The following is a 27,907-nucleotide window of genomic DNA, read 5'->3' as shown; positions in this document are numbered from 1 at the left end:
CTTAGGGGCGTAGCTGGCACTGCGGGATGTTCGCTGCACCACGGCTACAAATGGCTTGGGAAATCCATGAATACGCGGTACGCCAGAATGCTGTTTGGGGCACATGGCTGGCGCACGCTCCCTCTGCGCTGCCCGCGTGCGCTACTTCTGCGCTGAATTCTATGAATTACCCCCTCAATTTGGACAAGAAAATATTTATTATAGTTTTACTGACTAGAGCATTCCTGCTAGAATACCAAGGAGGGACCCAGTAAGCTCTAGAGTTGATTCATGACTTCAACACTAGATCCCCAGTGTCCTCTCCGGCGGAACCAGTCGGAGCACTCGAAGCAGGATGGATAATTTAAGATTTACACAAGAGAAAATGACTAAAGAAATGGCGCTGAGGTGAATAAATCAGTCAGGAGTGCAGTAAGGATTCTGACATGGTTACAAGTTATTAAAGTAAGGATAGGATGGTTTAGAGCTGGGGATGAGGCAAGGCAAGGCAAGGTGAGGTGTGCTATGATTCCTATTAATACTTAGTCTACTTTAATTTAGGATTTTGGACCGTCAAGGTTTCTGGTCATCACACAGATCGGGTCTAACCAAGGACAGCTGGCCAACTCGGGCGGGACAGGATCATCTGGATTGGGCTGCCTGGACTGGCCCTTCTGGTTACTGGAGACTAGAGATCAGTGGGATGGCAAGTTTGCAGGCATGCATCTGGTGGTAGCAAGCCAGCTGGATCAGAATGCTTCCCTTAGGTTTTTGGGATTTTTAGAGTTTGAGGCCTAGCTGAAAAAGGGTTCAGCAATGCATAGGCCTTGGCTTTGCAATGAAATCTGGAATCAGGATCAAGTAGGAGAAATCAGGAACAGGACGCCACGCAGGAAATCAGGAAGAAAGTCCAGAATCGGTGCATGTGTGTGTTGTCAGGTTCCCTTATTTATCATGCCCAATGACATCACTAAAGTATATGGCTGGGGCAGGCTTACAGTCCACATCCATAATGCTAAAATTGGGCAAGAGCATAGTTTCCGCCTTGCTCTTCGCTGATTGGATCACATAAAAGGATGTCATGCTTATGGTGTTACTTTTACAGTGTCTAGAAACCGCTCCTAGAACCAAAATCTAATTTTACCACAAATACATATATATACAGTAATGTCCTCTGAGAAAATCAGATACACAGGTTACATATTTTGTGGGTCACATTTAAATCCAAACACCCAATCTGTGGGACCTGGTTCAGCCTTTCTGCTACATTTTGGCAATTTTAACCATAAAAGATTTGGCCTAAAATTTCCCAACTTTGTACACAGATGCGCATCTAACCCTGGGATGTGTGTACAAAATGTTAGGTGCGCAATATCAATACTTTCCCCACAATCTGTTATTCTTTACAACTTCTGTTCCTTATGCAGTAAGGATTTCTACCAAGTCTTCACAGAAAGAGCATAACATTAGAGTTAAAACTTCATACTATTCCTCATTGTTGCTGCCAAGTTAAATGTCTTAAAGCACAGTTACACAATAGGCTTTTTAAATCAACAGGTCTATTGTCACTTAATCAGGTTTTTTTTCTTTTCCAACTGTAAGCAAATGTCAATTCCTTTGGAGCAGAATGAGGGGCCTCTCCCTTGACTGAAGTTTCCTGCCCATCCCACTTGAAAGGTGAGAGCCTTAGCCTGCTATTGTCTCAGCCTGGGGCAGAGACGAATGTCTGATGCAACTTGGAAAACCCCATTGTCCTGGGTATTCAAAGCCTCCAAGCTAGCAATTAGCCTTTCCTGTGCTAGAAGTTTGAGGTGTCATCCTTTCTCAGGGCTAGCACTGGCAGAGCAGGTTTTTTTTTATATATAGTTTACCAACTTATCATGGGTTTAGTGTTTATTTTCTCATTTTAAATCTTGCCTGAAACCTAGGAATCAAAACAGTTTATAGGAGTACTTTTACCAGCAAGAAATATTTTTACATTTCTTAATGAGCATGCCTTTACACAACAATGTACTTTAAATAGGCAATGTTGCTCTTCATTCAGGAAAAAGCACATTTAAGTTATTTCTTTAAATTTGGTTTTCATCTGCATCAAATATACAATCTGTACAGCTCTAGTTCCATCCTTGAGTGCTGGAGTTGTTTGCAGCATGGACACATGTATCGGGCATCTGTCTAGAGTCTTTCTCTTACAGCTGATTCTTTAGATACACTTGGAAAGTTTTAGCCGCATTTCCTGTGTAAATGAAAAACGAAGTCCCTGGTGGTTTTTCCAAAGATTCTTTTTACTGGAGCTGTCATTCAAATGATGCCCGGTTCCTCTGAGTTTCAATGAATGATCCTAGGCATTGCAGGTCCTTTATAATTAAAGTGGTTTATGAGAAAATTATGAATTTAGTGCCAAGCAGCACTTTTGAGGTTGAGAAAGTATCCTTTTTAAAGAGGCATTTTTGGGTTTTCAGCACAATGAAGCTGCCTCTTTCACTTTGCTACAGGTAAAAGGTTGCAGAACACACTGGCACACTACTGCAGTGAGTGCTCTGTTTCACCCCACCTGAAATGTGTGTGGCAGGGTGTGCAGCAATTCTATGGTTGTGACAAAAACGCAGTTTAAAGATCTTGGCGCGCACAGGAGACAGCGCAGCCATTTTGTGCTGTTTATGCACCAATGCAGTAAAGTAATGTGGCATAGCACATCTGAGTGGGTCAAAATATCCCACATTGCGCATGCATCCAATACAAGAGTGGTTAGCAAAACAGTGGTCTCAGGCAAGCGGTCAGTGGGGACAATCTAGTGGTTGTTTCGCTAGCCCTATTTCAAGCACTACGATGGTGGACAAAGGAAAACCATGTCGCAACCCTACAGTGCAAGCGATTGTTAAAACAGACGCATCACTCTCCGGATTGGGAGCCCATTACCTTCACCACACAGCGCATGGCCTGTGGACACAAATCGCAGCCCAGGATCGTATAAACCTTTTGGAGCTGCTAGAAGTGCTCAAAACCCTACAAACCTTCCAAGTGCATCTAACCTGTCCAACAGTACAAACCCTCAGACAACACAACTGCTATGTTTTACATAAACAAGCAGGGAGGCAGGCACACACTCTCCCAGTCTGACCAGGCTAGCCCAAATAATGAGGAAGTGGGCATGCAAGCGTTACATGTTCCTAGTGTCTCAACATGTTCCAGGGGATCTCAATTCTCTAGGAGACTCGTTAAGCAGATATCCCCTACCAGAAGAGGACAAGTGGCAGCTCAACAGAAACCTTTTACTCAATATCTTTTCCCTCTGGGGCTAACCTCCTTTGGACTTGTTCGCCACAAGCCTAAACACACAATGCCCAGACTTTGCATTTAGGTTTCCCCAACCTAGGTCCAAGGCGAACGCCCTGTGGATGAGCTGGTCAGGGAAATGTGCTTACACTGCACCCCCGCCCCCCAAAACCACTCCAGAGTGCACCAGATGCACCAGTAGCAAGTAACTCGAATCCTGGTTGCTCCTATGTGGGCGAAGCAACCTTGGTTTCTGCCTCTGTGCAACTATTTGTCTCCATAGCACTTGGCAGCGAATGTGATCACGTTTATAAAAATAAATAAAAAAGCCATCTCCAGATGGATAGTGAAATGCATACAGCTCTGCTACTTCCTTTCAAACAAAACTCTGCCTTTCACACCAAAAGCTTACTCTACCAGGGGTAGAGGGGCTACTTTGGCCTTTATTGCAAACATCCCGCTGGACGCCATTTGCAAAGCAGTTGCATGGAGTATCATACATGCTTTACTCAGCATTACTGCATTGACACACATTCTAAAGCAGATTGACTGTCGGGACAAGCGGTGCTAAAACATCCATTTGCCGCTGTACCGTCTTACAACCCACTACCTTCTCCAGACGCTGCTTGATAATCTATGCATAGCATGTGATCTAAGCAGATTCCACAAGCCTTGGAAGGGATACATTACTCACATAATGGTATTTCTAATGCTTGTATCTGCTTAGATTCACATGCACCCGCCCTACTCCCCTCTGAGTAGAAGGTGCTGAGCTTTGTTCTAATACATATCTACTTTAATGCACCTGTACTCACGCTACACTTCATGCAATCTCATGTTGGAAACCAAACCATCTGAGGGACCTCGACATGTGAAGGACCATGGGTATAGTCGACACACTAGGGATGGTATTATTGGCACGCCCTGTCGACATCCCCTTTCGAGTTTCGAAAACTATGCTGCAGCGTTCACTAGTTGTCGGCCTATGCATAGCATGTGAATCTAAGCAGATACAAGCATCAGAAATACAATTACGGGGAGTAGTGTATGCCATATATAGATATATTTATACAGATTTTCAAATGTAGCCTTTACCTAGCGGGGGTATGGAGCAAATGCTTCAGTCTGTTGGAATACTTTTACAAGTATTCAAAATTGCATTATTGTGGTGCACTGGAGGAAGTGATGGAGTAAAGTAGGGAGAGTGGGAAGAGGCAGGGGCACCTTCCTCTTTGGAACGTAAGTGAAGTTTAAGCCAACCTTTGAGGAGATGCACAGTTGGCTTGCTTTAATTGTGATTGGAAGTGGCTTCCATTTGAAAGGGGTGAGTAGGTAGAAAGAGCAGAAGCACAAGGTGGCACAAGGGCCTGGGGCAGTGACGTGGAGTGCAGAGTAGTACCCAGATAGTGAGTAGACTAGGCTACAATGAAATGGGTACTGAGAGCAAGACCATTGTTAGATTTGTACAGTAGGAAAAGGTATATCTTACGGGAACTGTAGAGCATGGACAGTCTGTCAGCATGGTGTATGTAGTTGAAGATGGGGAGCATCTGGCAAGGTTGTAGATAGTTCAGTTAGCAAAGAGGATGTTAAGGACTTGGTCTAGAGGGAGAGGAAATGGAGAGGAATGTCCAGGAGTTTGCTCGAGCAGTAGTCTGGTTTCCTGAGCAAAAGTAGTGGACTAGGCAAATCTCAAGAGTGATAAGAATGTTAGTGTCCAGCAGAGGTGGTAGTGCTGAATTGTTGCAGTAGGAGGTCTCTTTATGCCAAAGGTGCAGTGCAGAGGACACGGCATGAAGGTGTGAATGTGCGTGCTGGACCGTGCAGGTCCAAGTGAGTTATAAGTGCATAGTGAAAGTCCTTGGAAGCGACCTGAACAGGGGAGAGATCTTGAATACAAGGCTGGGATTCTGTTGTGCACAGGAGACCTGCACTGTTTTTGAAAACCATTCTGCTTCAGACCTGCCAGGTTTATAGTTGGGGATTTTAATGCCATCCATAAAGGCCCCACGTTTTCAGAGGTTGAAATCCAAAAGTATTTGGATGGTGCAAATAATTACGTGTAGAAGGCACTTGCAGACAACTGAGCAAATTAGATTTTTCACACAATGGCCCTCTGGTCTCATATCTTGCGCAACACCTCTGCCATTACAATGCATCTATCCCCCACGGTAAAATGTGGTCTAGCTGCAGACATAATGCCTCTCCTGCTTCACACACTTTGCACAACACCTCTGCTATTAGAATGCAGCTACCCCATCATAAAATCCGGCATAGCTGCACACAGACCACCCCTATCTACCTTTGTATTGGTTAAAATGCACACACGCGTTCTATAACTCTTGGACACATTTCCCATACTTGGAATTCAGTTCCCAGGGGCATTCAACCTGCAGGCCATGCCAATGGTGAAAGACACTATACAAATGGCCAGTACATTACATCTACTAAAAACCAAGATGGTCCATGTCGACCAATGCACGATCAGCCAATGACAACGGCCCCCCTCTTACCCTGCCCAGTAGGGGGACCGAAACCCATACATGGTCAATACGGGAAAATGTTTTATGGACACAGGAAAAATAAGTGAACCCGTTGTCTTTCATTTTCGTTTCCTGCCACACATCCCTGAGCCCCATGTTTTGGAACCTCTCCAGCAGGGCTTGAGACACAGTTCCCTCGACCGCTTTGTTCCCCCCACCCCCAGACTCCCATCGTTTCCTGCAGTCGCTTCTATCCACCTCCCTTGACTATGCCAGGTTCGGGCCACCCATGATTACTATTTTTCCCCTTGCAAAATCTGCAAGGACCATCAAATTCCCTCAGGAAGGCCTCCTGCCTTGTGTTTGGGGCATTGACAGGGGCCACCATAGAATTCTGCCCCATAATGGAACCCTTCGCCAGTACATGCCGTCCTGCCTTGTCTGCTTTGATTTCCTCGATCTCCACATCGTTCCCTTTCCAATAGGCAAAGAGGACACCGCCAGTTTTGGTTGCTGCTGAAGTGTGACGGGTCTGTGGGAAATTCCTAAGCCTCGCTCTTCCTTGGGCCCGCTTCAGCAGGTGTCTCTTGCAATGCCAATACGTCTGGGTGGTGCGCCCTAACAAATAGCTCCAATTATTTTCCTTTTTAGAGGGGAGTTAAGACCCCTCACATTTAGTGTCACCCACTTGAAAGGGACTGCTGGGCTGTGTCCATTCTGTATTCCTGTAGTGGTGCCCGTCCCGATTCCTTCGTTGCTTGCTGCTGCTCCCTCCCAACCTCTTGATCTAGTCTTTCGCCAATTCCATTGCCATGGATTCCCCCAACTCTGCCTCTCCCCAGGCAGTCCTGCCTTTGCGGAAAAACACATCTCCAGTATCTAGATCCTCCCTCTTACTGTGTGGCCCCTACTTCGCCCTTCCTTTGCTTTGGCTTCCCACCACCGACCACTCCCATGGTCTAGCTCTCTTCTGTGTGTGTGGGAATCTTCCTTCGTGTTCCCCTCCCGGATCTATCTGGAGCAGGAAACTTCCCTTCTGGAGTAACGCTCTTCTCCATTGTGCTCCTTCCCAGAGAAACAATATGCCAAATGGACAAGTCCACTTGTAGTGGATATTGGAGATCATCTTTTTGCCAGCTCCTTAACAACCGGACCCATTTGCTTTCTCTTCACGACGGTGCGCCAAACAAGTCCTGGTACAGGTAGATGTACGTGATTGGTTCCTTTGCCCTGTCGGCCCAGAGTATCTGTTGCTTTTGGGGGTAGGACAAGAGCGCCACCACCACGTCTCATGGGTGATGGGTCACCGTACCCAGTATCCTTCCCAGCCTGTGCACCCTCTCGATGGCTATTTTCATCTTTGGGGAATATTTCCCAGGAGGTCAGTAAAGGGGGCTTGCATTTGCGTTTTGAGTGAGGCATTTTCAATTTCTTCCAGCAGGTTCATAATTCTAATGTTGACCCTTCTGGATCTGTTTACTAGATCCTCTGCTTGGAGTTCAATGTTATGGCAGACCCTGCTTGGGTGTTCCAGTAGTTGGGTTTCTTCTGATGTATAAGGCAGTCCCACGCTCCACCAGGTCGATGTGTTCTCCCAGTTGGCCCATCTCTTATTTTCCTTTTGTTTTTTTGGTCCCCCCAAACCCCCTACCGCCTCCCACACGCCGGCCAGACAGTTCTCCCTGCACCCGCCTGGCAACCCGAATTAGGTCCCGGGCTCCGCCATCAAAGTTTCCCCAAAGGGTCCACTCCCACCTGTTTGGGGTGTCTCCGCTCACATTCCCTCTTGAGGTATCTGCTTTATCCTTCTAAGGACGCGAGGAGCAGTTCCGACACATGCACGGCCATCTTGTCTGTTATTTTCTATATTTGGTCAGTCATGTGTTTTCTTAAGCAAGGTAGGGGGAGCACCAACCAAATTGGATCTTCTCTGGAACTTGTGTGATATGTACTGATGGTGCTTTGTTGGTGAACCCTGAAACCTGGCCTGGCTGTAAAATGTAAACGTCACATCTAAAATGGAATGCTGTAAGCTGGTCTGAGAAATCTTTTGAACATGTAAAATCAAAGTCATAGATTCAACCTCTGGATTACTGTTTTGCTGGAGGAAGGCACTCTGATCCTTGCCTTGACATTTTTGGGGAAAGAGTTCCCTCTGACTAGATGTTCCACCAAATTCGATACAGATGGAGCACACAGGATTTAAGTGAAACCGTCCGAGCCCTTTCAACTCATGCGAAAAAGAAAATCTCATTTAAAATTGAAGGGGATAAGGAAAACGTACTGAGTGGTATAACCACAATTGCTTTTTCCTGACATTTCTGCAACAATGTAGTTTGTTTATGTATTTGTATTTTATTTATTTGTATAGTGCACTAGGCCCAAGGGCAACCAGGCGCATATTTTAAGGCACAGGTACAAAAAGTGGCATTGATACAGTTACAGGCAAGGATAAATTCACAGGTGAATATCTTGGGCCCAATGGTGCAAAAGTGGCATAGATGCAGGTATAATCAAAACATTTTAAATTCTTGAGCAAAGGAGCCCGTAGTATGGGAGTGGAACAGGTGGCTTAGGCTGGTAGTGAGCAGGGTGTAGAGGATAGCCAAAGCTTAGCTTTGTGTTTGAAGAGCGAGGCGGATGGGAGGGTTCTAATGGCCAGTGGCATGGAGTTCCAGAGCTTGGATGCGAGGATTTTGGACGCTTTACATAGAAATACTTTTTTACATTGGAACAAAAATAGCATACAGTACAAAAAAAATAAAACGGACTGTAATTTGACGAAGAGAAAAGATCTGCTCAAGCCAGGAATCTAAAACTTCATGTCCTACCCAGCAATTTCTGAAAATCAAATTAGGTGAAATGTCATTTAAGGACCCTTGTGAAGCTAGCTCCCTTTGTCTAAGGTGGATTACTATCTCGTGTAGGGCATACGTATGGTTGGTTAGGATATTATTGGTTTTAGCCTTTTCTGTTTTTTAGCTCTTTATCGGTTAACTGGTATATTCGGTTATGGATATGTGTTCGGGGCCTGATATTGTTCGGTTACTGATATTTGCATCTTTGATGGGCTGACTGTCGCGATTGAGCTCCATGTGGCTATGACCGTACTGTCACATTAAGTGATGGGAGCAACAGACCAACGGGACCCAGCTTCTTTAGTTCAAGGTTCTTTATTGAGCAAAGTGTACACAGGATAGCTAAAACAAACAAAATGGGTCTTCATCAATTTAAATGGAACGAACGGATGTAATCTCTAGGGTCTGTGTAGTGTCCAAGATTAACAGAGGAACGGTTCTCTTGAAGGGGGTGGCGTTAAACATGTCTAAACTAAGTTTTTGCTATATCGGACTGGGTTTTCAGAGGTTCCTGATTTGTAGCGTTGCAGGTTTTGGGGTTCCTGACCTCCTTCACTCTTTCTCTGGCTTTAAGGTTTCATGCAGTACTACTTCATACACAGTATTTCTCAATGCAAGATGCACAGCTCTCAAGGACGCAGACAACTGCATGCATGTTTAACCCTTATTGGGGGTCATCCGTGAGGCATAGTCTGATGTCCTTGTGGTTGGAGCATTAGGGGTATTGTGACCCTGCAGAACAGTACAAAAAGGGTGGGGGGATACAGCTCTGAAAGCAATGGGGTGAATTTTCAATTTAAAAAATGCCTGTACTAACGTTAAAATGTCCTTTTGGGCTCTCACATTGGTCCTAACAGCCATACTGCAGGCCATAATTCGTTTTAGCTGTCCATTGATCCTACCTCTTTATGGGACTAGTGTTGGGACACAATCCTGAATTCTTAAATACATTGGGCCTCATTACGAGTCCGGCGGTAACCGCGGCGGTAAAACTGCCTGGTTACCGCCGGACTCGTATTACCATTCCGCCTCCGTGATTCCCGGAATTACCGGGGCATTACAACCCCGGTTTTCCGGGAATCACGGAGGCGGAATGGTGTAAATCCCCATTCCCATTGAGTCCTATGGGACTCAATGGGAATCGGGATCATGGAAACACCGGCAGCATCTCGTAATGCTGCCGGTGTTTCCTCGTCCGCCTGCATGCGGGAGGTGTTAAACCCGCCAGGTCAGACCTGGCAGGAACATCACCTCCCGCCTGCAGGGGTCGGGATCAGGCGGTCCGGAAACAACGGTGGCGGCGGGTTTACCGCCACCGTTATTTCCGGACCGCCAGGGTCCTAATGAGGCCCATTGTGTGGGCAGTGCAGCCTGTTCCAGAGTTGCAGTAGCCATCCCAAGCTGGGGGATAAAATAAACTGCCTCATTACAAGTTTGGTGGTATTCTGGCAGATTCACCGCTTGAATACCAGCAAACTGTATTACCATTACTGCCACTTGGTCCTGCAGAATTACCGCTGGATTAAAAGTGGGGGTATTGCCATGTTAGTCCCCATTTGGGGATTTTGGCAGAATTACCACTGCTGGTAATTCAGCCAAAACGGCCGCACGTTGTCACTAAGGTGGCAAAATAACCTCCCAGCATTTTGCTGGTTGTTTCCTCCACCCCACTGCAGGGGTCGACATTGGAATTTGTTCACCAAGAGCAAAGAGCAGCTCCTGGGTATTGGCCATAATCAGTTAGGCAAGAGCTAGCTGTGGGGAACCAGGAGCTAGTACGTAGCGCACAGCAAATATTCCTTTGCGTAAGATGCAAACTCTAGCATTTTGTCCATTTTATATTCTCCAATATGCACCCAGATCCTCTACTACCCCCCCTCTCAGTCTGTCTCAACCACCGTGACCGATCCCACCACACCTTCGATCTCATTGGGCACCCTTGTCCACCGAGCATTCCACGCAACTAGCACCATGAAAATTGCCTCCCCTCATGTAGTCGCATGCCTCCTTTTCAATGCCCGCTCTGCGATTAGAAACACAGTATCTTTGACCTCCGATCAGCTCAGAATCCTGACCTCATTTTTATCACAAACTTAGTTCTTCGATGTTTCTGCCCCAGTTGCGCACAAGGCCCCAGCCCCCCTTCCTGGCTACTCCCTTATCGCTCACAACAGACCTTCTAGAGGTGGCGGGGTGGCAATCCTCTACAAACATCATTTCTCCATCCCACTCGCTGAACCCCAAGCATGCAACGCTACCTGTGAATCCCTTCTAGTGAAACTCACTTCCATCAACACTCGTCCAGTTTCCTACTTGTATACAGACCCCTTGGATGTGACGGACATTTCGCCAACATTGTCTGTGACTCAATCGCTACCATTCAGGTAAATCGCCCAACTCTCACGCTATTGGGAGATTTCAATATCTGGTTCGATATGCCCAACAACCCCATGACCCATCCTCTGGTCGACAGTCTAGACGCACTCATCCTCTCCCGACATACCACTGGTCCAACTCACTCTGGTGGTCACACCCTTGATGCGATCTTTAGCACCTATGACTGCGTCTCTATATCCAGTCACATCCCTTTCTCTATCTACACACCAGCCCCTCCTACCACAGGTACCCCTGCCCACACCTTTGACTCTTTGAGTACTTCCTGACCTAGCTGAAGCGCTCCTACACTGTCCTCCAGCAACACTGACCAGTGGTAGACCCTTAACCATTGAATCCTGGCTTAAAGAATCACTAATTCATCTCGCCACCCCCCTCACACCCAACAGCCTCACGCAAAGGACCATCCCCAAAATTGTTCACCCCCACCTGAAGGCTTTCAAAAGTCGAAATAACTCTTGAGCGTAAATGGCGAGCATTTAAAACCACTCTCAGCAGATCTATTTTCGCCCACCACCACCATAACTACAAATCTGAGATCGAAAAGTCAAAAAGGCCCATTCCAATGAACAAATTCTGAACGTAGGCATCAGCAGCAAAGAACTCCACAAGATCATCTCAGACTTTGTGAAACCTAATTGCACCTCTACCCAAACCATCCCCTTGAAAACGCTCTGCAATTTCCTCACTATATTTCTACAACACTGCACTTGACAGTACGGCAACCCTTAACTCCAAACTCTCCACCATCCGCCGCACCCAGACCCCTCATGATCTCGTCTCCCTGACAACCGCAATGGCAACCTTCCACTCTTTCCAACCCATCTCGAGAAACCAGATTCTTGATCTACTATCCGGCAGCAGATTTTCCGGATCTTCGCTCAACCCCTGTCCTGCCTCTCTTCTGAAAGAAAGATGATCTACTACTTGCGCAGGAGAACATACAAGGTCCATAATAAACGACTCCCTCACCTCTGGCACCTTGCCAGACGCTTTTAAAATGGTGCATGTGAAACCCCTTCTAAAAAAGGCATCCCTTGATCCTAAGAACTACAGACCAATCTCCAACACCAGATTACTTGCAAACTCATTGACCAGGGTGCTTACTCCTAACTCAATCGCTTTGTAGAATCCAACAAACTACTCGACCCTGCGCAATTGGGCTTCAGGCCGCGCCATGGAACCGAAACCACTCTGATCTTGATCTGGGATGATCTCAAGGTCTCAACAGACAGAGGGTCGCGCAGCACTGATCCTCCTTGATCTGTCAGCAGCCTTCGACACAGTCAACCATTCTATCCTCCTTGACTTCCCTCAACTCCCTAGGAATCCGTGGCTCAGCACTCAAATGGATTGCCTCCTTTCTCAGCAACAGGAAACCAAATGCTTTCCTCTCCCCTTTTGTCCAAGATGCCTGCCTTCTTGCTCTCTCTATTATCATATGGTCTTTCCCCTTCTGTAATGGCTTGGCAGGCGAAGAACGATGGTCTGGAGGGTTGCCCAGAGCAATGCCAGTGGTTAAGATTCATTCTAAACCTTCCAGCCATCACCTTTTTGTTTTTGCTTTCCTATTTAACCGCCATCTGACCATGCTTCCAGTCATCATGTGTGTGCACAACCTCTCCTGTTAAAACTTCGCCAATGATGCCCAAATTATCCTGAATTCCCAAAACAAGCACCAACCCATGCCCTGACCTTGAAGCTTGCCTTAGTGATATTGACCGATGGATGACAAACCACCCCCCTTTGAACCCAGATGAAACTGAAATTCTGGTGTGCGGCAATACTGCTCTTCTCCCGCAACCACTCCCATGGCCCTCCTCTCATGGCAACCCCCCACCAAACAGCCAAAAACCTTGGCTGCACTATGTACTCAGACCTAACTCTCTCCTGTCAGATCAATAATGTATCAAAATCCTGTCACTTCCACCTCAAGCTCCTTGGACACATTTTCCCTTACCTCACCTACCCCAATCGACTCTGCGCTGTTATATCCATTGTTATGTCGAGACTGGACTATGCCAACTCCTTATACCTGGGAGCACCAGCATACCAATTCAACCAACTCAGAAGAACCCAAACCGCTGCGGCTAAACAGAGACCAAATCTCGCCGCTCTCTGCACCCTTCAGTGGCTTCCTGTAGGCCGAAGGGCCACCTTCAAAATCCTATGCATTCCACACCGAGTAGTGCACAAGACCAGCCAGATTTACCTAATAAGGGAAGATTTAACCCTACCTTCTCTCACGCACCCTAAGATCAAGCACTGCCCTCTTACTAGTGATTCCAACCTCCAATTCAGCCAGGATTGGAGGATCCACCTTCTCAACCTTGGCTCCAAGACTGTCAAACTCACTCCCCCCACACATTCAACACACCCAAGACTACATGGCCATCTGCAAAGCTGCAAAAAACTGTCTCTTTCCGTAAACGTGATTAAGACCATCTAGGGCCGCTAAAACACTACAACACCATGGACCACGACTTCAATATCATTACATCGGAATGTAAATGCAAACTACGGACAAATGTTCAAGAAGATACTGTGCAATCACTCAGCCGAAAGCGACTAACAAGTCTCCAAGACCGAATCAGAAAGCGTTACCATTGATGACAACTTTAGCGTTCCGCAGGCGCTATATATAGGATCTCTAACTAGCGGCCTCATGAGTCCACTACACATGCCTAGCAACCCCCTGTCCCATCTCCGACGGAGTGCAGCTATCTCGTAGGGCATGATTAATCTAGAACAGTGGGCGCGTCAGAATAAAACATCATTCCAGAAACTCACCTCTCCTATCACTATGCTCACTCTCTACTCTATGCCAACACACAATAGACCACAGCTACACCCTGATCTCAGCATAGCTTCTCACATAGGAACAACACTGCATGAACACTTCAACAGCCTGCTAAAACGCAACTGCACTGCACGAAAAAAAACAGCCTAGCTGCACACATGCGTCCTACACAGGCCTAATGCTGCCAGAATGCAGTATTGGAGACCAACCACCAGACTGCACACATTCAACTGATCTCTCAATACCAGCACGCCTAAGGCTAGGATGCAGCTACCATCAAGCAATCGCATCAACTGCTCACATATTGAATGTGCCCTATAACACCCTACTCTCTCGACTTACTAGGACTGCAGTCCCTGAGGGCATTCAACCCACAAGCGCTTTGAAGTCATTCAAATGATATATAGAGATCTATATAAATCCCAAATAACATAAATATGCTCTAAATGTCCCTTTGGTGGGGTATTTATTCTCGATATACATTCCCAAACATACAGTTAATATTGCATAGCTAGGTTTGTATGGCACTACTTGCCAAAGGAGCTAAATGGCTCCCAGCTCCTCGCAATTTCGAACCCTGCCACTGCTAAACCATATTTTGGCTGGGCGATAATGCGTTATAACTCTGTTAACCTTCTCCAGCTGTAATGCAACGGTAACACATTTCTTTCTGATATTTGCTTTCAGGAATGCAATGGGGCCTCGTTTTAAATTGAGTAGGTCCTCTTTCCTTTAGCTGTTAACTACTGCATTGCTCTCTACCCTTTGCTTTTTAAAATGGGTATTGGCAATGCCATTAATTTTGGCTTTTGTGTAGGCATGGCAAAGGCATTTGCCAGGCACTTCCACAGTAGGAGTAATTGACCATTGATGGTAGCAGCAGGAAAATGGTGCGAGTACCTGGGCCTATAATGGCACTGCCTGGCAAATGCTGAGTACTTATACACAAGCCAAAACTGTTGGCTTTACTAGTGCTCATTGTAACATGACTTTAGTGAAGGACACACATGTGCTTCTTAATCGAGTGGCTGAAGACAGACCTGGCTAAGATATTTATATTACACCTGTAGCATGTTTACAGCTCCAATTAAGTCATTAACCCTCAGAAGACTACTTTGAAAAAACACTGGCAAGTATTTTGAGCTCAACTTGTCATGGCAATGTTTGATAAAACTATCTCCAACTTGAGTAGGTGTTTAGATAATTGTTAATTTTGTTAGGGATGTCATTTTGGGGGTCACCAGGGGTCCCCCATGCTACCCCTGTATTAAAAAAAGTTTAAATGTTCAACAGCAGCTCCTGGGCACTGGAGTAGCAGGGGGGCCCCTGCCACAAAAGGCCGGGGGGGGGGGGATGGGGCAGCCCAGTGTATCGCCATGGGATACGGGGATCACTAGAGCATTTTTGACACATCCTTTATTGACTTGTTTTACTGGTATTTTTGGGCAAAGCCAAGTTCATGTGTGTCCTTACCTGGCTATGCTAGTATTTTAGTACAGCCAGTCTAGCCATTGCTTACTGTGGCGTGACCTTTATTACTCTGCATCTTTGATAAAGCAAGCCTGAGTAGTATTACCTCGCTGTACTGACGTTTTGGTGTAGTGGCCTGTATTTCTTACTGTAGCACGACTTATTAACTGAGCATCTATGATGAAGTATGATAAGTGTTCTCATGGGTTTAGCAGTGCTCCAGATAAGATTTGGAAGTGGAAGTAGTTTAATCACTATCTTCTTTAAAAGTTGGGAGTAAAATGATTTTTATGGGAGTGAAAAGGTATGTCCAGGGTATTTCCAATGGGAGTATTTTATAGGCGGATAAAAATATATTTAAACTGGAAAACGGAAATTTGTGTTATTCATGCACATACAAAGATTCCCATCAGGCAATAATATTAGCTTCTTCCTATGGCACTACGTTCACTACTGGTCCAAACATATCCATTGAGCTTTGTGGGTGAAAGCTATTCTTTGGTTTATTTGTACCTCCTATTTTTATATTTTCTGAGTATTTGCCTATTTTTAGGGAGTAAAAGTAGCAAATACACCCCTTTTTATATGTAGGGCTGGGGTCTAATTTATCAAAAAGGGCACCTGGTTGATGCCTTACTCTGCCAAGGTGGGTAACATGGTAAGAAGAACAAAATTGAGCAAGGACATAAGTGTCTCACTGCTGAGTGCTTAGATGAACACAATCCTCAGAGATAGCCACCTGCAGGTGGTGAAGTTTATACTAAGATGAATAGTAGTAACAAATATTTTGATGAGACGATTCAGTGAGCTTCAACAGGGTTTTAATTAGATTGCAGCGGGTGTTTTCAATACACGTAATCATAAGCAAAACATACATCAGCTGGTGTACATTTTTGAGATTAATTAACCAGTTAGTCGGGTACAAATGCTGGATATTTGTGGTCTCAATCAGTTGCTTCTACGTCTACTAGGGTGTCCTTGGGAAGGAAACCAGCAGACTTAGTGATGTGATAGCATATGAGTAATATAAGTAATCAGAACAATGTAAGGTTCAACAACAACACATAACAATACAGAAGGTCAACACAACAGTGTTCCGGCCAGGAAGTGAGCTCTGGTGGGACGGCCTTCATCAGGACAAGATGATTCCAAAGGCGGAGGTATCTTAAGAGTTCGGGTCTGGGGAGCGCAGTGGCTTGGAAGAAAACAGTGTCCAAATACACTGTATAGAATTTAAAAGGTCTTTTGATCCTATAGGTACCCCGATGTAGGGTGTTTCATCAGGTTGGCGTCGGGTGACGCTGTGTCAATCCGCCAAGGGATGACTCGAGATAGGAGACTGGATGTCTGCAGCGGAGTGTCTGTAGACGAACACGAGACCTGTGGATGGTGCACCGTGTCTGTCTAGGCTGGGGTCTAGCCTGGCTTACATTGGAACCAGTTTGGACATATTTTCTTAACTAGTAATGGCCAAACCAGCAGGAGTATTTCCTTGCATAGGAGTACTGGCATATATTGGCAGAGTCAGCTTTGTGCCTAGTGCCAGTAATACTAATGAAACAAATCTCAAAATAAACATGGGTATGTTCATATATGGGAATAGTAGCATATGTTGGTGGAGCCAGCATGAAAATGTTTTGAAGGGACCGACATGACAATGTATTGGAAAGTGTAATGGTGCACTTTTGGTGACTTGCATCTATTGTTACCCTGCACCCTACAAACCCAATTGCAAACTGTCTGGCCTAATCTTCATGGACATTGCACACGTGGTGGTCCGGGCCGGCCCAAGGTATGGCGTGCTCTGTGGAGCATGGCGGGTCGGGTGGGGGGAGGAGGGAGAGGGCCCTCAAATTTTGTGTTGCGCCACTGATTGGGCTCTGCTCTCCTTGAAAACGTTCTAGTGAGATGTGAATGGTTGAGAGGGGCCACAAACATGACGCTGGACACAGTCTCAGAAGTGAGAGCGCCATGGAGTGACCCACCCACACCCCGCGCCCCCCACTCAAACTCCTCCTTGGAAAGGGCTTTGTGGAAGCTTAATTCACAGGCTGGTCCTGGGGTGGGTCATTGACTAATGCACCTCGCAAATAGAGCTCTGAAAATCGTAGATGCATTGAGCCCCACTCTTGGTAGGGTGGGGCTGCACGTTCCCCAACACCTCACCCTGTTAAAGATTGAAGAGTCATGTATCAAAGCCTAGGACATAAAGGTCTTATGTTCGGCTCTGGGTTGTGGGGGACATGTGGTTGCTTGTCACATAGCTTAAAGATAAATGCACACAGAGACAGTTGGCCTTAGTTTACACACGCAGAATAGGTTTTTTCTATAGTAAGGGTAGCTGACTCGTAGATACATTTTTAAACAGGGAATGGTGTAGATACTAAATCCTGGTCAATGATTTAACTTTCAGTCCTTTCTCATGCAGAATTTTGCTCCTGGTGGAAAAAAGACACGTCTCCCCATGTTGGTGCATTTTTTCGCTTGTTTTAAAAAAAAAAAAAAAAAAAATTGCATTTCTTAAACATTAACATTGGGACTTCCAACTCGTCCCTTATCCCTTCCCTCCCGCCCCCCCTCCCCCCATCCCCATCGTCCAGTTCTCAATAGTGCTTATAGATTCCCACCGAGTTCATCTTGTTCTAAGTAAACATATCTAGTATTCTTATTTTATGCTAACACCATTGTAGCATAAAGTCACTTTGTAAGTATTCCAGCGTCATGCCCCAGTCTGTTAGGAAGCCCCGGCGTGCACCTTGGATGTCATGTTATACGTTCCGTTGCAATATACTGCCATACCTCCATCCAACCTAGAATGGCTACAGAGGGCATTTTCTGTTTCCATTTTTGGGCTATGGCTACCCATGCAGCCACCAATAGCCCCAGAACGTTCCTTTTTTGGGTCTTTGACAATGTTCTGTCCCTGGGGTCCCAGATCCCACCCATCTACACCTCTTGTCCTAGGTTTTCTCTATCCTTAAACATTTTCTGCATATGTACTCTTACCTCTGACCAGAAGCCTTGTAGTTTTGGGCAGTCCCACCAAATGTGTCTCCAATTGCCTTCCGCATCACAGCCTCTCCAGCATTTATTTTGCGTGGTGTTGTGCATTCTATGCAGTCTTTCTGGTGTGTAATGCCACTGTAGCATTATTTTTGTCCATGCTTCTCTTGTCTGGATCGGCCGTGTCCATTTAGGGATTATTTGCCATACATATATCCATTGTTCACTTGAGATTTCCCTTCCCAATGTTTTCTCCCATTTCTTCATATTTTGCCATGTCGTTTCTTCCGGCTGGGTATTTAGAAATCTGTACATTGTACAGACAAACTTTCTATCCCCTGGTTGTGTCATGATATGTTTTGAATGGGGTTAGTGCTCTTGTTGCCGCATGTATTATTCTTGGGGAAGATGGCCAGTGATGAAGTTGTTAATACTCATATTTGTTTCCGTGAGGCCTAGGATATCCCTGCATTCTGCGAACTTTCTGATTTGTTGGTTTTCAAACATGTCCCCCACCTTTGTACACTCCCCGTTTATCCATTTCTTATATTCTCCTTTTTCTGTGCCCGGGTGGCATTCGGGATTATCAAATAACGGTAGAAAGGGGGCCAGATCTGTTTGTTCCCTTTTTTTTGTTGCCCTATTCCAAATTTCTAGAGTTGTGTTCATGACCTCGCTTATGCGGACATTTGGATGTCTATATTCCGGTCTTAGCCATAGCAGATGCTGCATGTTTGTCTTTGCCACTGCCCTATCTTGTGCTTCCCATAGCTTCTCGGATCTGTTTGGGATCCATTCTCTCAGGACCCACAGCTGCGCCGCCTCGTAGCATTTTCTGAAATGTGGTAATGCCATACCTCCAATTAGCTTTGGAGCTGTGAGTGAGATATTGGAAAGTCTCAGTTTTGTTTTGCCAGATGTATTTGGATATTATTTTGGATAGTGATTTTAAAAAAGGAAGTATGGGAAGTGCCTGAAAATAATATAGCAATCTGGGCAAGATCGTCATTTTTATGACTGTTATTCTTCCCCACCATGTTATTGAGCGTGGATTCCATCTTTCCAAGTCTCTTTTCACTTGCTCTAGGAGGGTCGGGAAGTTCCTTCCATATAGGCCTTTGATGGTATCTGTTAGAGTAACCCCAATGTACTTTACCCCTTCTTTCGCTGCTCGTAGGTGGAGTTCTCTTGCTATCTTGTATATTTCTTGTTTGTCTCTGTATAAAGCCATTACCTTTGATTTTTGTTTGTTGATCTTTAATTCGGAAATCGTTCCATATTCATCTATTGTTTGTATGGTGAGAGGCAGTGTATTCCGGGTCCACCAGGGCCACCATCGTGTCATCTGCGTATGCTGCTGTTTTGTGGGCTATGCCTCCCATTGTTATGCCTCTGATTTTGGGTGTTTCACTTATTTTTTCCAGCAGTGGCTCTAATAAAATTGCATACAGTAGTGGGGAGAGTGGACATCCCTGTTTTGTGCCTCTTTCTATCTTGGTAGCATCTGAAAGTTCTCCGTTCACTGCGATTCTGGCTGAGGGTGTTTTGTAGTTGGCTTGTATCACTTTTGTATTTTTTATTTTTATATATTTTAATTTTTGTAACGCGCCAACATGCCCGTGGGCCTCAGGGCACACATTGAACAAAACAAGACGAGGACAAACAAGCAAAATGCAAAAGGAGAAATGGGTCAGGAAATTATTCCAAGTTGAATAAGTGAGTCTTGACGGCACGTTTGAACGCGGTGTAACTCTGGATCTGCCGTATACCTGCTGGAAGTGTGTTCCACAAAAGGGGACCCTGAGCATCCAGTGTTGTGCCTCCAAATTTGGCTGTCCTGAATTTGGGATAATTGAGAGTATGTTGCCCATGCCCATTTTCTCCATGATACGAAACAGCAGGGACCACTCTACTCGGTCAAATGCTTTTTCCGCGTCTAGTGCGAACACTGCTGCTGGAAATTTGGTGATTACCACTTTTTTTTTTTTTGGCTTGCCACAGATGAGTACGTCTGTGTCCATTGATCTATAGATGTTTCATGCACTAGCTGTACCCTGTTAAGTACTGCCTTATGTATGTTTTACATATAGGCCCCACGTTGAATCTGGAAAGTGACATTCCCCAAATATGCGATCGTGGACATAGCATGCCTTCCTCTGTGCCTTGGGTCTTAGATCTGGCTGAAATGAGTGCCTGGAAACACAGGTGTTAGACACATCTGAAGGTCGTGTGCATCACTTTCCGTGTTCACTTGGGGTGGGGTCAAATGACATCACTTCCTGGGATGTCATTAGAGGTCAAGGATCATGTGATGTCACTTCCACTACCTCTGGCATTTTGGTGACATGACATCCCTGAATTTGGTCCTACTTTTGCAGAAAACAGATGGATACCAGTTTTTTTTTTTTTTAAAGCATCCAGGTGACAATATAAGGGGATGGATGTAAATAAGGAAGATTTAATTTTTATTTTTCTATTTTGGTGGATTGTCAAATGGAGAGCGGGGGTTCGTAAGGTCTGTTAACTGACTCGTTTGTACTGCTAGCATAGATTAATGACTTGGAGGCAATTTGGGGAGGGTAATTCTGCTGCGCCTTCACTAGGTAGGTTCGCATATCTTCTGAGAATAACAAGACTGTATTGCCTTTACGGTCTGTCTTGGTCATTGAAACAGACATGAGATAGCAAAATAGAGCAAATTAAACCCCAGTTTAGGGGGGGGGGGAGTGAACCATGTGACAATTCATTTGTTACCCCTGGATCTTTTAGAAATTGAGTGCATTAGTAATCTCGATGCCTAACATTAATAGAGAAGGTGGGGTGGGGAGAAGCTGCACAAGGATTTCATATAGGGGAACAGGTGAGCACCCCTGATGTCCTTGCAATGGCCTGTGGAGTAAGGTGGCCATTCAAAATACCAGGGTGAAGGTTATGTCTTGATCTGCTATACTGCAACAGGCATCAAAATGGACTGTTTTGGAAATGGGTTATAATGAATGAAGTAGCCCATAGTTATAATTTACTAGAAGCAGACTACAAGGAGAGCATGACTTCTAAAGGATGGACAGTGTACACGCAAGGAATGGCTGGCACAGAATTAAGGCCATGCATCTATCACCGCAGGCAAACACTGCTCCAATGTTAGGAAATGCGTGCATAAAGCCAACACGTCCGTATTCCCGAGAACTGGCTTTCAGCTTAACAGCAATATAGTGCCACTGGGGTGCACGTTTATGGCAAATAAAAGGAATGTACTGTGAATAACTGTGGATCCTCACAGGGTGTCATGTGTGCCAAGGCATTAGATGAAAGGACCCGAATGAGCCAGCTATTCAGTATCTGGATGGATGGTCTAAATAATATATGGCAAAGTTAGAAAATATGTCTTCAAAATGAGGATGGGGCAGTGTGAGGAGATATGGCTGAGATTTGAGAAATGCTACAAAGCCATTTAAGCTACGTTTCTAATTGCAGAGCCATTGACTCACTACCACACGCACACATTTGTCAAGAGGAGTTAGTAGATTACACATTTTAAATGAACAAACTGATGGCAGGTGTTTAGCAAGTTTTTCAGATAGTTTTATCTGACTTGGACCCAAGAGCTAACCAGAATATTATATGCCAAATGAAATAATGTAGCATTTTTATAATTCTGTGGATCAGAAGTGCATCTCTCACTTCAGGGAGAGTGAGTCTTAAAATATGCTGTGAATCAAAAATACTATTTATGTCTACTACAAGTTAAGATTGTAATACACATGTATGTAATCCATAAGGGAGTATGACTTCGTAGACAGAAATGGGGGTGTTCAAAACTGCCATTCGGACACTTACAAGAACCTAAAACATTTTAAACCACAAATGGGTGTAGAAATTAATTTAAACTTTGATAATGTTGGATTTTGTTTGTAGTAGCTTTGAAAACAAGTTATTTGACAATGAACATGAACTGTACCAACATGAAGGCAATTGTGTCTTCAAGAAGGTGATGGGTAGTTTTAGTGTTGCTCACAGTATAGGGGTCTTGCAATGAAACGTTCTGTGCTTCTTTCTTGACGATATGTGTTCTTTATTATTTTTGTAGTGCAAGATGGTCCACAAGTTGAATATTCTGAAAGTGCTAAAAATATTGTGGCAGGATTTCCTCCAGTGCTATTCGTCACGTCCACTGCTGTGCTGGTCGGTGTGGTGGGCACTGTCCACCTGTGGATACTACCAAGTGGTCAACTATGCCCAGGGGCTGTGGGAGAAGGTAATGCCGTCTCAGAGCTCTGAAATCTACAATGGCAGCGTGGAGGCAGTGTCTACACTTTTGGGTACGTTTGCAATATGACAAGATGTTCGAAAACTCTGGCGTTGTAATATTTAATTACACAGCTGACCTTCAATTTGTTTAAATTTCTGTTTTCTTTCTATTATTCACCTTTCTCTTGTTAAGCTTGTTTCAAAGGAAAAAGTAAATGTTTTACTCCTACGTCCCGTCCGCTTTCCTCCATACTTATGGGACATTCCTCTGTCCTGTGGCACCTTGTAAAAAGCAATACATTTTTCAAAAATGTGTCCTTTTCTTTTTACGCGGGGTACGCACGTGCCCGTAACCCCGCCCTCCTTGGCTCCGTCAAGTGCATAACCCATCAGTCCTTTTCTCCGCACGTTCGGCACTGGACGCACTTGCATTTTAGGAAGACTTTTTCCTTCCAGTGTCCTTCTCTCCTGCTCCGGCTTAGCGGTCGCGTGGTAGTCCATCTATGCCGTTTCGGTTAGATTTTCCTAATTGTTCTTCCTGCGAACAACGCTTCGCTAGGGCGAATCCCCATCCTCTTTGTTTAGAGTGTTTGGGTCCAGACCACCGGTGGGACTCATGCTTCTACTGCGATTCCCTTTCGGTCCGGGAACTTCAACGTCGTCTGGAGTGGTGGGAGGAGGTGTTCCAGCGCGTTCCTCCTCCGCATTTTCATCTACGAGAAGAGACGCGTGGTAAGTACTTTAGTTTTTAGGGCACCTCGACCGTGGGACTCCTTTCCGGGGTCCTCCCGGTCCGGGAGGGGCTTTAAAAGCTCAGTTACCGGGGTTTTCCTTGAGGTGCCTTCCAGACCTAAGCAGAGTACCAGTTTTCTCCGAGGGCCTCTGTAAGGGGCCTGCTCACACCGGATTGCAATCCGAGGCCCCTCCTGTGGGGGCTATTCAACGGCCCAGTTCTACTGAGGTGGTGGGTACCGGAGCTTGCTTCGAGGTCTCCTTGTCTGGAGCTTCCCATACAGACACCGGGGCGTGCCCTGAGGCCTCTATTGAGGTTTTTTTGTACCGAACCAAGGTTCAAGGCCCCTTGTGAGGGAGCTGTTACTGGACTCTGGTCCAAGGTTCCGCTATCAGAGACTAAGATGACTGACAGAACTGAGAGGCCTGTTAAGGGCTTGTCGGTGAGGTGGGTTCCTCATCGGTCCTGCTCTAGTGGGGATACCAGTTCTGTTAAGGGGGCACAGAGTGAGGTCGCTGACCGTAATTCCCCTGTTACCGGCGTGGCCGGGGTTCCTATTTCAGAGGCTAATTTGGCTATTAGTATGTCTCAGAAACATCCTAGGCCACACAGTACTGGCTCTGGCGAGGTTCTAATCAGTCAGTGGAGACCCTTGCCTCACTCACATGTGACGCAGTTCTTCTCAGGCGTTGACAAAATGGCACTTGTTCCTGCGTGAACTGCAACGGCCATTTTGGACTCTTCCCTTACATCTACGCCATCGGTGTTGGTTGCTGGGAGCATTTTTTCGACTGGAACGCTTGGATGCCATTACAGCACTCTGTCTTGCTCTCTGCGGCGTCTGCGCCATTGATTTTTTTTTTTTTTTTTTTTTTTTTTTTTTTTCTTTGGTCAACCCAGCTGGTGAAGGGCCCTCTTGGCAGCTCTCCCTTGCGGCCCTGGAGCTTTTCCTCTTATGAGAGGCCTCCGCCTGCCACAGTGTCTAAGCCTTTGTCAAAGGATGCCTTCTTCGGAAAATTTCAGAAGCTAATGCACTCCGACCCCATGAAGGAATATTTCAGAGGTCTTTTTTAAAGAAATCTGCCCTACTTGCCCGAATTCTGTTCCCACCTCCAGCCCTTCTGCCACCACCGCCCTTGTCTCCAATAGACCAGTCTTCTGCAGAGCCAGACGTGACGCAGGTCGATCCGGTCGTGTTGGGTGACACGGAAGGGGGGTCAGGATGGCGATGACCAGCCCTGCTTTGTTAGGGCGTTCCATGACCGGGTGCTGGACATGATTACTCTACTGGATGTTCCAGTACCTGAGGCACCGCCTCTGCAAGAAGGTCTGCTTTTGGGAGAGTTGACCTCGTCTCCTCAGGAGCCCACCGGCTTGTTCTTCCAGAAGGACATTTTGTCTGAGGTCCACAAAGTCTGGGATAAGCCACACTCTGGACTGCACGTTAACAAAGATTGACGCTCGTTATAGGCTTCATACTTCGGAGGAGGTAGCCTTAGCATCTTGCCCGCTTCCTTACTCTACAGTGGTGGCGGCCGCCACGCTTTAATCCAGACCGGCTTCAGCGTCATCTACAGAGGTTGCTCAGGTTCTGGCCAAAGAGGACAAGCTGCTTGACTCTTTGAGGAGGAAGATCTTTGCTAATTCGGCCCTGCAGTTGCGCCGGGCAAACGCAGAGCTCATTTTAGTCGGGGGCAAATGTGGAAAGGTCTTTCGGAATTTGAGGAGTTAATTCCTGCTGACAAGTTGGACGATTTTAAGGCTGGCTTGTCAGATGCCAGAGTCCTGGCGCAGGATATGCTTGAGGCTGTGGCGCATCATGTCGACACCTTGGCTCGGGGCCTCATGCTTGGCATGGACACCTCTCGTCAGGCTTGGCTTCATGCCACAAAGTTTTCCAAGGAGGTTCAGGATAAAGTTCTGGACCTGCCTTTTGACAGCAAAGAACTGTTCCATTCATCAACGGACGTAGAGCTGACTAAAACTAAGGACAGCCCTCAGACGGCCAAATCGTTGTCCATTCTGGTAAAACCACCTTTAAGGGCTCAGAGCGCCTTTGCAGCCTCATTCTTCCTCCTGGTTTTTGGGGGTTTCTAGATCGAAAGGCACGAAGAGTCGATTCTCCAGCTGGAAACTCCCGTCAGCAGTGAGGCCGGTTTTTCTCTCGGTCCTCGGCCTCCTCAGGATCTGGGGGTCTTGCCTCTGAGAAGCCTGCTGAATTGGGGTTTTCGGCGCTCGCACGAGACCCCGGTGGGAGGGCGCATTGCATCTCACTCGGAGGCGTGGCAGACCATCACCGAGGACCGGTGGGTCTTGTCAGCAGCTCGGGTAGGCTTCCGCTTGCCCCTACCCCACCCATCAATCCTCCCTTGCAGCACTCGGGGACGCCCTCCCTCAGAGCCGAAGTGCAGAAGCTTCTGGATCTCAAGGCGGTGGAACCCGTTCCCCTAGGGGAGCGAGGGGAGGGCTTCTACTCCCGTCAGTTCACGGTGCCCAAACCCAACCAGGCTGGTCTGCGCACCATCCTAGACCTTTCCCAGTTAAACATTTCTCTTACCCAAGAGAAATTCAAGATGATCACCCTCTGTCAGATAAAGTCCTCTCTACAGAAGGGCGACTTGCTCAGCGTGGTGGACCTTCAGGATGCTTACATGCATATCCTCATTTGGAGCCTGCATCGGAAATACCTACGGTTTTCCATGGTGGAGGAGCATTTCCAGTTTTGTGTGCTCTCGTTTGGTCTCAGCTCGGCACCTCATGTCTTTATGAAGATGTCGGTCATCGCAGTTTATCTTCGGCTACAGGTTATCAGAGTATCAATATATATCTGTATTTGGACGATTGGCTGCTTCACAGTCCTTGTCCACTGAAAGCCTCGAGTAACCTTCAGTCTCTCCTCCAGCTTGTGTTCCACATTGGGCTGTCGATGAACTGGCGGAAATCCTCCATGACGGTCTCTCAGGACTTGATTTTTCCTGGGTTTTCGTTGGAACATGATCGATTGCAGAGTGTACCTGACTGGGGACAGAATGGCAGATCTGTCCGCGCCGTGTCAGGTGTTTATGCAGTCGGAGAGCATGTCAGCCTGGTGGTTCCAGAGGGTTCTGGGCCTCATGGCTTTGTGCGTACTGGCTCTTCCTCTTGCTCGTTTCAAGATGAGGCGGATGCAGATGGCTCTTCGAAGCTCATGGCTTCAAGCAGTGGATCCAGATTCCAAAATGCTACTGGTTCCACCTTTCATGAGGGCGGACCTCTAGTGGTGGTCATCTCTCAGCAATCTGTCGGTGGGCCCTCCCTTCCAGGACCCTTGCCAACTATTGACTGAAATTCCTCCCTTCTGGGGTTTGGGTGCGACGCTGGATCATCTTCAGGTTTCAGATCTTTGGTCGCCAAAGGACAGACGGCTTCATATAAATTACCTGGAGCTCCTGCCGATATTCCTGGCACTGAAAGCATTCAAACCAGGCATTGTCAACAGGGTGATCCGTGTCCGCATCAACAATGCGGTGTATAAGTTCTATATCACCAAGCAGGGGGGGGTACCAGGTCTCCTCCTCTTGTGGATCTTGCGATTCAGATCTGGGAATGAGCCATTCAGCATGGTATCTGGCTGGTTGCAGTACACCTCCTCGGCCAGCTGAATGTCGCTGCAGATGCCCTCAGCCGATGAGCAATTGTCAGCTACGAGTGGGAACTGAACACAGAGATCCTCTCGGATATTTTTCGCTGTTGGGGCACACCAGAAGTGGACCTCTTTGCAACATCTACAAACAGTGAATTGCTCCCTACTGTTCATAGCCCATTGGTGGCCGGCCAGTTTTTGGTTTTCGGAGCTTCAGCATCTATCAGTGTGCCCACAGCTCAAGCTTCTGCTGGTCCCCGACCTGCTTCACCAGAGCGATCAACAGCTGTGGTACCCCCACCCCTCCCACAATCGTTCAGCTTGGCGGCTTGAGTTCAGATGTTTGGAGCGCTTCAATTTGTCTGCGGATAACATGCACATTATTCAAGCAGCCAGGAAGCCCTCAAGATCTCTGCATAGAAGCAAATGGCTAGGTTCTGTCACTGGTGTTTGACCAGGCAGCTGGACCCCAAGGAGGATACTATCGACATGGTCCTATCTTTTGTTTCACATCTGGCAGAGTCTGGCGTCCATCTCTTGTCCTGCAGGACATATTTATCGGCTGTTGCCGCTTATCTGTCCACTGACCAGTGCTCTTTTTCACTGTCAAATCCAGTCATTAAGACACTTTGCGGGCCTGATGCATCTTTATCCTCCTGTTCGTAACCTGCATCCAAGGTGGGATTTGAATGTGGTACTTACGGCCTTGTGTCATAAGCCTTTTGAGCCCAAGGCTACTGTCAATTTTAAGTACCTTTCGTGGAAAGTGTCCTTTTTGATTGCTGTGACTTCATCAAGGCGTGTAAGTGAGCTTCAGGCCTTGTCGGTGGAACATCCAATCCTTACTTTTCATAAGGATAAGGTTGTCCTGCGAACGAATCCTGCCTTTCTTCCGATGGTGGTCTCTGATGACCAGGCCTCGGATGCCGAAAGGGTTCTGCACTTCCTGGATGTTTGAAGAGCCCTTGAGTTCGATCTGGACAGAACATTTGAGCTTAGGAACTCTTCGCAGCTTTTTGTGACCTTCGGAAATCCGCAAGG

The 27,907-nt window shown here is 46.5% G+C and overlaps 1 protein-coding gene across 1 annotated transcript in view; it reads left to right on the top strand.

Annotated features, from left to right (window-relative positions):
* The window catches only part of SLC19A2 (solute carrier family 19 member 2), a 251,303-nt gene that overhangs the window by 98,707 nt on the left and 124,689 nt on the right, over positions 1-27,907 (top strand). The window contains exon 3 of the mRNA XM_069636480.1: positions 22,351-22,582. Coding sequence (XP_069492581.1) covers positions 22,351-22,582 — 232 coding nt within the window. The remainder of the gene's footprint in view (positions 1-22,350; positions 22,583-27,907) is intronic.

Source organism: Ambystoma mexicanum, chromosome 7p, assembly GCF_040938575.1.
Source record: "Ambystoma mexicanum isolate Mex_15411 chromosome 7p, UKY_AmexF1_1, whole genome shotgun sequence".
Taxonomy (NCBI): Eukaryota; Metazoa; Chordata; class Amphibia; order Caudata; family Ambystomatidae; genus Ambystoma; species Ambystoma mexicanum.
The sequence above is the reverse complement of the archived record's forward strand: the minus strand, read 5'-3'. Positions and strand labels throughout refer to the sequence as shown.